The sequence below is a fragment of the Corvus cornix genome, chromosome 13 (assembly GCF_000738735.6).
Source record: "Corvus cornix cornix isolate S_Up_H32 chromosome 13, ASM73873v5, whole genome shotgun sequence".
NCBI lineage: Eukaryota > Metazoa > Chordata > Aves > Passeriformes > Corvidae > Corvus > Corvus cornix.
Window position 1 is genome coordinate 7,196,844 of NC_046343.1, and position 10,892 is coordinate 7,207,735.

Genomic DNA, 10,892 nt, shown 5'->3' on the forward strand with positions numbered 1-10,892 from the left:
GCCTGGCAGCATGATTGGCTTCCAAGCTTGCACTGCTAAATTTGTTATTTTACTCTGACTTATATTATTGAGTGTTAAATCACTTTTTGAAGTGTTTATTGGTAATAGTTGAATTCTTTCCACCCATTTGAGCTACTTTTGAAACATAAACATTTCCTTGTATATTGGAGATTGATGGAAAGGTGGGGAGAGTTCCTCAGGAGGATGGATTGTAGAAATGACCAGCTCATTAAGTAGGGACAGATTGTAGAAATGACCAGCTCATTAAGTAGGGACAGAATTTACCAGGGCTGTGGAGGAGAATATCCTCCCCCTTCCGTCAGGATGAAACAGCAAACTCCCTCTGCCACTCCACAGCACTCACATGAGCAGGGTTAACTTGTGTCTTGGTTCTCCCATCATGTCTTGGCCTGTCAGGAAGCAGAGGACCCGTTTACTGGAGCACCAATGACTTCCTGACAGGATCTTCATAGATCCTGAATTTCCCTGAATAGAAAGCCAGGCTATGATCTGCAGGATCAGGTGCTGAAGAGGTTATTAGGCATCCATTTGCCCATGCTTCCAAGTGTGAAGTGTGGTATTCAGCCCCTGCCTGGCACCGATGTCTCTTGGGAAGGAACCAGAAACAACTTTCTTACACCTATTTAGGAAAATGGAGCAGAGGATCAGAGATCAGAAATAAACAAAGAGCTTAAAATCTAGTGTGGCAGTTGGAAGCTGAGCTGGAGAACAAGGGCCAGAGGCAGGTCAAGCTGGAGAGGAGGCAGAATTTCAAATAAGCCCTTTGGCAATTGATCTCTTGAGGACCCAGATGTGACAGCCCAGCAGCCTGATCCAGGCCAATGTACTCAGTACTGCAGGTCTTCTTACCTCTTGTCCTTGCTTCAGTGAAGACCTACAAATCAAAGTTTTTATTTCCATTTTATTTTTAATGAGGAGGTCTGTTGAGTCTCTTTCCTACATCTGGGAGTTACTTTCCAATCTGATGAACACTGACTTTTAGAGATGACACCAAGATCACAGTAGCAATCAAGGCTCCTTTGATGGCAGAGCTAAAAATACACTCCCCAGCTGACACAAGCCTTCAGGAGGAGAACATACAGTTTGGTTGGAAAGAATATATCTTCCTTAGTCTCCATGCCTTCTGCCAGAGGACACCACATCTGTGACAACCGTGCAAGCAGGTTACATCTGTCTTCTGAAATGAAGCAGCCGTGTACAGACCCATACTACTGCCAGCCTCAGCAGGAGGAAAGCTTTAAACCCTCTGAGTGCCTTGCAGAATGGTTTCGTTGACAGTTTTGCCTCTCTGGTCATGTTGGCATCTGTCAAGTTATTACATGGCAGGAGCCACATCTTAGGGTCTTTAGCAATCCATTAGGTTCAGTTTCAGTCCTGTTAATCAGCTGCTCCAGCTCTTTCCTATCTGTTTCCCTTCCTGCTCTCCTCCCTGCTAATTCCCGGGTGCTGGCACTCAAGTCCTGCCTAATGAGGCATTCCCAAAGCCCTGCTTCTGCACTTGTAAAGGAGACTGTGGTAAGTAGTGCCACTGCCACCTCCTGGGCTTTCTGAGGACTTGAGCACATCCCGTGGGCTGCAAATGCACATTTATGCAAATGCTGGGCAAGAGATCATGGATTGCCCAGCTCAGTCTGTGCCAGCCCACTCCCTCCCCAGGTCAGAGGAGTGATGGCACTAAGAATCAGATGTTTGCAGAACAGAGTGCAGGTCCTCCTCCCCTTGGAGGCATTAGCTAAAGATGGATCATTAAGGTTTTTGTGTGGGAGACGTGCAGATGAACAATCACACACAGTTCCACATTTGTAATGTGTAATGTGTCGGGGGTAAAAGGTTGTGCAACCCACTTTGGCAAATGGAAATAGCAAGAAGGGTGTGTTATTCTGGCTAAATGAAAGCCTTCTCTGCGGGTTATTTTTTCATGCATAACTTGAACGCAGCAAAAGGAAAATTTCATTTCTTTGGTCAGACAAAAATACACCAGATTTATTGTTTTGAGAGATACAGGGGGTATTTCTACATGGCTGCTGTAGCTATAATTGGCAGCACAATGTTCTGTCAAAAAAAGGCATTCACCCAAGAATGTCTCTGGGCCCAGCCAGCCTCAATCCTGGAGGTGGATGTCCCATCCCTAAACTTCTGTGGGCAGTGATCCATTGCCAGGAGTCTGTTTGATGCTCCCATTTAGGGTGTTGGCCCTGAAGACATATGACCTCCCTCTAACCGAGCCTTCAGTGTGGATGCTTTCTGGCTTGTTCTGGCAGCGGAAAAACATAAGGAAGCCATTCCGGTAGTTCTTGTTCATCCATCCATAGAGCAGGGGGTTGGCAAATGTAGAGCACATGGCCCCAACATGGAAGACAGTGTACAGGAGTTTGTAGTCATGGAAGATAAGAACCAGATCAAGATCGATGGCAAGCTGAAATATGTGGAAGGGGAGCCAACAGACTGCAAATACCACAACTACCATCACTAGCATTTTGGTTGTCTTCCTCCTTCGGCACTGGTTTTCATTCCTGGAAGTGGGACTGACATGGTTTTTCAGCTTGAACCAGATCCTGGTGTAGGCATAACAAATAATTGCAAGTGGAAGAACATACTGCAGGAGGAGCATGGACAGACTGTAGATGGTGGCATCTCTGTTGTTACCAGAGGGCCATTTTTCTGAGCAAACAGCCATTTTGAGGTTAATGGATGGGATTTCCTCATATCGGTACTCCCTGAAGATGGCCAGAGGCCCTGCTAGGACAGCTGCTGCCACCCACATGACAGCTATGATGGTGAAGCTGAGCCTCTTGGAAATCCTGCTGTCCAGGTGGAAAACGATACAGCGGTACCGATCCAGGGCAATCACAGTCAGGGTGAGAGTGGACACATGAACACTCAGAGCTTGAGCATAAGGAACCAGGTGACAAAGGACAGCTCCAAACTTCCACTCGTCCAGCAGGGTGTACACAAGGGTGAAAGGCAGACAGAGTGTGTCCACCATCAGGTCTGCCAGGGCCAGATTAGCTATGAAGAAATTCGTGACAGTCCTCATGGTCTTGTACTTCACTATGATGTAGATGACCAGGGAGTTTCCAATGAAGCCCAGCAGAATGATGAGGGAGTAGGCAGCAATCAAGATGACCTGGACCCCCAGGATCTTGGTGCTGTCCATCATAACACTGCGGGACCCAGAGAGACCCTGGGTAGGAGTGACAAAGTCCTTGGCATGCCAGCCATGTGGCAGCTTCTCATCTAATGCTGTCTTCTCCATGGTGAATGTGCTGTTGGCTCCCTCCAATGGTCCCGTGCCTGGCCTGAGACTTTCCATAAGGAGGAAGGAGAAGGAGGTCTGGAACACAGATATAGCAGAAGTGAGAGTACAGGTGACACTCATCTTTGATGAGATTTACTTGCCTGCAAAAATTCCTGAGTGCTTTAAGAACTAGGAAAGGCAAGAAACAAGGCACTCTCAAAGTCAAGGTGTTCTTCTCCACCTCCCCATAACAATTTATTTATTTCCAGATTGTGTACCAGGCTTTTTTCAGTCTCTTATTTCTCACCTCTCCAGGTGAAAATATCTCTCCCCCTGTCTCTGCACAAGTCTCTGCCACTGACCTGCTAGTGATGCTACCACCCAATCCACCCAGTTCTGCCTGCTCTCCCTCCCAGTAATGTGGGTAGCACAACTAATGCCATTTTATGAGCCACTCTCTATGACCAAATGTGCCACATAGTCATTCCCTGGCCCTCATTATCAGCCCCTCAAGGTCCTGTGAACCAACTAGACAAACCAGTTTTCTTCTTCCTTCCCCTGCCAGTCTCAGGGTTCCCAGGCATCAGGCAATTGTTGCCTTCCTTGCTGGCTTTGAAGGTCACAGGCACCCAGCCAGGCAGGTGTTGTTTGTGTCCCCATCACAGAACCGGGAAGTGTTGACAGCACACAGAGCACAGTTACAAGTCCTAAGTAAGGAACTACTGGACAGTGAGACCCATGGACCCTATGGCCAGGGGACACCTCCACCATCCTCTGCTTTCTCCAAAGATTCAGTGAGTAGCTCATATTCTTTTATAAGATTTTTGAGTCTACATTATGATTGTCACAATGATACAACAAATCATGTACTAGGATTTGGCCCAATCTGAAGAGGGTCCAGGTGATTATAAATTATAAGTTGTATTATAAATTCTGTATTACTTAGGTGATTAGAAATCATAAATTATTTATAAATTCTGTATTTTGCTATTTGTAGATTGTACTATGTTGATTCTGCTTGTAGAAATCCTGTGCTGTTTCAATGATAAATTCTGTTCTACACTAATCATAATACCCTGATAAAGAAACAAAGCTTTAACTGTCACCATGATTTAGTGCCACCTTCATTCTGCCAAGGATCCCTGAAAGAATCTCTCTGTCCTGTCAATATTGGAGACACCCAGGCATCCACTGGCTTAGCAGAGGAGGGAGCTCCTGCAGGGACATGCATGTGCAGGGCATAAACCACTGAAGCTGTGAACAAGCCTCCCACGGAGCTGCTGCTGCACATCCAGGCACCGAGAGCCAGAGCCCCAGTGTCCGTCAGCCTCCTGCCACGTGGTGCTCAAATGCCTGTGTGAGACAGCTTTGGGAGCAGGGAGCCCAAGGAGCCAGGACTGATGCAGCCTGGAACCCCTGGCTGGCATTCGGTGCCATTGGAAGAGCAGAGTGCTGTCACAGCAGGGTGTTCATTGAATCCAAACACGGCAGGAGAAAAGCCAGCTCTGTTACTGGCTCCTCCTCAGCCTCCGTGGCTCAGAAGTGCTGTGGGCTACGTGGAGAGGGGTGGACATGGCCCCTCACATATCCCCCTCTCCCCAGCACCGTGAGTGGGGCCCCATTCCCACTGCAGACTTAAACAAAAGTGAGCAAAAGTCGTCACTGTGCCCAGGCAGGGAGGTCTGCAAAGCACTGTGTTTTCTCTGACCTGCAGAGAGCGGGGAAAATGCCCTTTCACTAAGGGAGGGAGGCAAAGGGCTTAAATGAATTGGGAATTGGAGGCAGACTGCTGGGTATCTTCTCAGGCTCCTTGAGGAAGGAATTGGGATTTTCCCAGAAAAGATGTGAGCACTGCTGACTGGATGTTAGTGGGCTTCCTGCAAGTCCCATGCAAGCCAAAGGTTTAAGGACAGCCTGTCCTTGGGAAGGGAGAATGCTTTGCAATTACATTGCAACCTAAACTAAAACGGCTGCTTGTCCTGTCAATCCCTCCTCAGAGCAAGGGTTGTGATTCCCCCTCAGGAGCAGCTCCCAGGAATCTGCCTGGCTGGCTGCAGAGGCCCAGCAGAAGAGGCCTGAAGTAAAACCACCCCTGCTGGCACTCTTTCTCCTTCCCTCTCTGTGTGCAACTGCCTGCCTATCATCTCACTCTGCAGACTGATGTATGCCAGTGGTTCCTGTAAATGAGGTTGTTGGGCTCAGACACTGTGAGATAGTGGACACTGTGTAGCTACTGCTAGGAGGGTAGGAAGCAGAGGAAAAAATAGGTGGATCTGCTAGGTCAGGGTTTGTTTAAGGGTGGTCTCAGACCTCCACAACACCGCTGCCCCAGCCTTGGAAAGACCAAGGGGAGGTTCCAACTTTTAAGGCAGGACAGGGCAGCTCAGAGCCATGCCATACAGTGGGTGCAGTGGAAAGCAGAGCAGGGGAACAGCAGGGCACTGGGAAGGTGGCACAGCCACAGCCTCTTTGGCAGAGCCTGACCCCCTGGCAGACACCTGTGCTGCTGCCGCTGGCCCTAAGCAAACCCTACTGCCAAGAGAGCAAGGTCAGCCAAGCAAACAGAGCAAGTGCTGGGGACGCTTGGGGTGGCTGTACTTTCCCTGCTCGCTCTCCATCTGGGATTTATACCTTCTGCATTGTCCAGTGTTACTTTATCACTTGTCATCCCCTTTTCTGTGGCTTGCCTGTTCCATTTATCTTCAGTACCCAAGCCCTGGCACCACATCAGTGGACACTCCCTTCTCTTTTTCTCCATCTCATCCACCAACTGGCTGCCAGCTCCCGCACTCACATCTCAGCCCATTTCCTTTTGCTGGAGACTGGCAGCTACCCACCATCTGAGAGGAGCCAGGAACATCATGGTTACTGGAGCTGTTTCACTTCCTAACAAAATGTCCTTAATGGAGTTACTATTTGATTTTGTTTGTTTTGTTTTTTCTCCAAAGGGGAACTATTACAAATCAATTAAGACATTTTAATTAAGAGACAAAATGGTTACAATAAATGTTCCCACTCCAGGGGCTGCCTGGACATCGCTGGGATGCTGCTAGGAGTGGACTGAGGTCTGTTCCAGCAAGTAATGGAAGTGCTGGCATATGTGTAGGCTGCTGTCAGGCCCTGTGCCTAACTGGTCTGCCAGACTAGATGAAAAAATCCTTGGAGTTGAGAGCCAACTGCTTTTGGGACAATAAAGCAGCAGGAGAGACCAGGAGGAGGTAGAAATACTATCCAGGTCCTTTCTTCTGTGCTGAGTTGTCATGAAGGGATTCAGAAACAGGGCGCTGCCCATACCAAGATAACCTTAACCCTCACCCTCTCCTCCAGCTGAGGTTCAGCCTGAAGCAGGGCTGGAACCCAGGGATGGCTCTCAGTGAGACAGAGAGCTGTTCCCTGTGCCAGCAGGCTTCAGCCTTTGGGAAGTAGGGAAGCACAGAGGAGCCCTTCACTCCGCACACTGCTGTCAATGACTGGGACAGTGACCAAAATGACAGCTCCAAAATCCATTCCTACAGAGGACCTAGACCAGGTGCCCTGGGACTCACCCACCTCTGCTTCCTGGGGACACTCCAGCTCCCTCCATGTCCCTGCTGCAGCCCCAGGCAGTCAGCCAGACTGGAAGAGGCACATTCAGACCTGGAAAAGCCATCCATAAAGCCTGGCATGGTTCAGAAAGCAGGGCTGGAGGGGTGGGCAGAGGGCTGGAGAAAACAGAGCTTGTTAATTAGAATTTCTCTTTTTGTCCAAGCAGTGGGACTGGAGTCCATGGATTCAAAAGGAGGGAATGCAGGGACTTGGGCCAGTCTCTGCTCTTTGGTTAATGACAAACTCTTTCTACAGCAGTGCTGGAGTGTGAGGGCTAAGGCTGATGGATACTTCCATGGCTTGGCTCATTGATTTATTCCATGCTTGTCCTTCCTCCAAAGCAGCTCAACTCCACCAAATCCCTTAATCTCCAGCAGCCCAGTCAGGAGCACTGACTCATCCCATTCCCAGACCCATATCCAGACAGATGTCCGTGACAAGGAAGTCTGAGACCATCCCTCATCACCAGTGGTCACCCTGGGCCAAGCCACCTTCTACCACCTTCATTCCCTTCCAACACTCAAGAGGCAGCAGTGTTCAGTGTCCCTGCACCCCACAGCACACACTTAAGGGAGGAGAACACAATAAATGGAGATATGGAGGCTAACCAGCCCACCAGAGACCACACTGCACATCCACAGCAGGGCTTGGACAGAGCCCAAGTTTTCTAACTCCAGCCACCTGCATTCACCACCAGAGAGGACTCTGCATCTCAGCACAACACCTGAACATAGATCTCAGGAACTGCATGAAAATGCAAACCGTGACTGATGGAGTGGAATGAATTTTGTCTTCTCTGTGGAATGGGCAGGTTTCAGGACAAACAGCAGCTCTGGAGGATTTTCTGAAGCCAAAGAACAGATAGAAATTATCCCAGGTCCTTCCATCTCCAGTGAAGGTGTGACTGCCTTGCTGTGACACTCTGGCAAAAGGGAAGACTCTCTGACCTGCCCACCATCTGCTGCAGCTTTTTAAGTTATCTATCCAGCTCAGGGCCACTGGTGCAGAAACCTCATGGCATCAGATGCTCATTGCCACCCAGAACTGCTCCTGGGGGACCCCAGCATAGAACTGGCACTTGGAGACAAAGTGCAAGGAGGAGGAGATACACCAGGGATTTCTTGTGGTTCCTCACACTAAATATTTTCATGTCCCTGCCTAGGCTGGAGCCATGGAAGACTCTGAAGGGGCCAATGAGGATGCCGTGGTCAGTCAGCTCAGGACAGGATGAAAAAGGAGGTGGTGAGAAGAGATCTGTTTGGCAGGGATACTTGATTTGTCATGGGAATTTATCTTACAGAACGCAGGGGGAGCAGTGCAGGGCCCTCTGCCCTGTGTGACGTGCCATGGGAGCAGAGCAAGGCTGGCTGGGACACAGGGATCAAGGGGTGACACGGCAATGGAGACACACCAGTTTCTGGGGCTGCGGAAAGGAAGAGACAGCGTGGTGGATGGATCCTGGTTAACCTGGGGAATCTGTTACCTCCTGAAATTTATGGAGTCTGGGACAGGTGAGACAGCGAAGCAGAGGGAAATAACAACTCACTAACAGAACAAACAGGGAGAAAACCCAGTATCCTGCTTTGGGACAGACCAGAAACTCTGTAGGTGAAATGCAGCTGCAGCAGGACTATAGGAGGATTTCCCTGTTCAAGGACTAACATACAGTTGGTGCTGAGAGAAGGCAAGCACCGATTTTCCTCCTGTATCCCGTATCCCTCTTTCATCTCCCTCTCTAAGGACACCGATCTGTGGCAGAGAGCCGAGTGCCAGCAGCGTGTGCAGTCCCGGCACGGAGGAGCTGACAGAGGTTTGTACGAAGCCACGAGGAGGCAGACTGCAGGAGAGATCAGGATTTCTCAGACAGCCGTGCACCTCAGCCCCACACCTGCACCTCTGGAGCTGTATGTGGCCAGGTTCTGCAGCACCCTGGAGCAACCTGCTCCCCTGATTACTCTCACTCAGCATCCTGCTTTCCACACTCCCTGCTTCTGCTCAGGGACCTTTCAAAACTCTCCTGCCAGTATTTCTTGTTTGCTTTCTCTATTCCAGCTCTCAGGGCTGTCAGTCCAAATACAGTTTCCCAAAGATGCTCGGACCTTTTTTGCCTGAACCATATGGCATGGACAAGACCTGGCCCCATCTCAGCCCTGCTGCTGAGATGAGCCCTCCCTGACCCACCTGCAAAGGCCAGAGCATCCTCCTCCTCCAGGAACCGAGCTGCTCACCTCCAGTTACTGCCTCATCGCTGGCCAGGACGGAGCGCTTGGTCCTCTCCACTCTCTGGAAGTCAACCTGTGGCAAAGGGGTGAAAAGCACTTTTCTGCAACTGTCCTCGGAGAAGAGAGGAAGTCAGGTGAGGATCTGGGCTGCTGGAGAGTGCTTCATCGCCGGGAGTAGCTTTGGAACCCCTCCCTGAGCACCCGGAGAGCCCCCTCTCGCAGGGTGACTGACAGCCCTGTCTCACGAAGCTGGATGCTGCCTTCGCTTCTGAATGAGAGAAAGGCAGAGAGCGTGTGTTTAACAAACAGCAATGGAAAGGGGGAGGGAGCGTGCTGCTGCTGTTTATACAGTGTTCAGCCACTGAGGGGCTTCTTGCACCGAGCAGAGAGAAGCTTTTCCACCACATCCAGTTTCCCCTCCAGGGAGAAGTGCTGGGAGCTGGAGCTCTGCAGGCTCCTCGTCCATACCACGGACCTGGGCAAGTGTTATCTGCCCTCACTCCACAGCTGTCCCATCCCCTCAGGCTTTAAACTCATTGGGACTGGCACTGTCATGTCCAGAGGGGGATCTCCCCTGCAGCAAGAGGCCTGCAGGTCATGCAGCTCAGCAGAGCTTTCACCGACCAACCTCCACCCTCCTCTGCCTCCGTGTTTGCACAGTGCACAGAGCAATCTTCAGCTGTGGGATGGGACTTCAGGGACTACTGAGATGCAGATAAAAGTAATGCTGAAAAGTTTTAGCCACTTGGCAGGAGCTTGGTCTGCTCCAGAGCCAGATTCCAGAGTCTGATGCATTGTGGATATGGAAACTGAGTGACTCAATTTTAGGATGCTCAGCACTGTGCACACACCTGAAGCAAGAAAGAGGGAAAGACACAAAAGCAGCATCCTCATGTCCTAATCTGCAAAATCCAAGCTCTCTGGAGCCCAGGAAAGCACTCTAAAGGCAACACAGGGAAGCAGAGAAGCACAGATATGTCCTACCTGTTCAAAGATATTGCCTTCAAGGAGAAGTCATGTGTTCTTAGCATAGGATTTCTAACTCGGGCAAGGTGTGAATTTGTAGCTTACTTGGGCTAGGAGATGCTCCCACAGGCTGGGGAGAAGGACAGCTCTCCTTGGCTTCGAGAACCTACAGCTGGAATTTTATCAGGGTCTTGCTCTTTACCCCCACAGTGAACTTTGGTCTCCTTTTCTTTGTGAGAACGGAAACAGGGAGGCTTTTCAACCACCCTTTTGTGCCAAAAAATCACAATACACCAGGAAAAAGAAAACACTCCAATGGCTCAGCAGAAAAAGAGGAATGAGAACATTCCTGAAATCACACGGAAAGTGACACTTGAACCCAAGATTTGGACAAGAGTCCTCACAAGTCCCATCCTTCCTCTCCCTGTGTCCCCTTCAGAAAGGAAAGGACTACGCATTAAATCCACCAGCTGTGCTAACTGGATTTTTGTGGGAGTTTCATGTCTTCTCCCCCTTCATTTTCCCTAAGGCTGTTGATTTAGCTGCTTGGGAAAGCTGGGAGTGGAGGGAAGCAGGACATGACAAAACTGCTCGGAAAGAGCCATTGCTGTCTCCCAGTGGTCTGCAGAGAGAGGCAAAGAGCGGCTAAGAGGAAATCAGTGGTGCTTGTTATTCCCTCTGTTCCTGGTGGATGGACACTCCTCCTCTCCAGGGTCCTTGACAGCAGTGGATGGTTGATTTCTGCTCAAGATTATTTTTTTCCTCCTTTCTCTTCTTTGTAAGATTTTTTTTTTTTGCTTGTTCGCAGATTCCTTTGCTACCGCTCCCCACTCCTCCCTTCCCAGGCTGATACAAGATGC

The 10,892-nt window shown here is 49.8% G+C and overlaps 1 protein-coding gene across 1 annotated transcript; it reads right to left on the bottom strand.

Moving 5' to 3' along the window:
• Positions 1-1,691: 1,691 nt before the first annotated feature.
• LOC104689584 (neuropeptide Y receptor type 2-like) lies at positions 1,692-9,328 on the bottom strand. The gene is made up of 2 exons (XM_010399767.3): positions 9,073-9,328; positions 1,692-3,355 (listed from the first exon to the last, which is right to left on the bottom strand). The coding sequence occupies exon 2, from the start codon at positions 3,332-3,334 to the stop codon at positions 2,150-2,152; it is 1,185 nt and encodes a 394-aa protein (XP_010398069.2). The 5' UTR covers positions 3,335-3,355; positions 9,073-9,328; the 3' UTR covers positions 1,692-2,149.
• Between the last annotated feature and the right edge of the window lie 1,564 nt (positions 9,329-10,892).

What these genes read in the sequence shown, in the direction of transcription:
- LOC104689584 (XM_010399767.3), bottom strand. Translation starts at nt 3,334, where the DNA reads ATGGAAAGTCTCAGGCCAGGCACGGGACCATTGGAGGGAGCCAACAGC.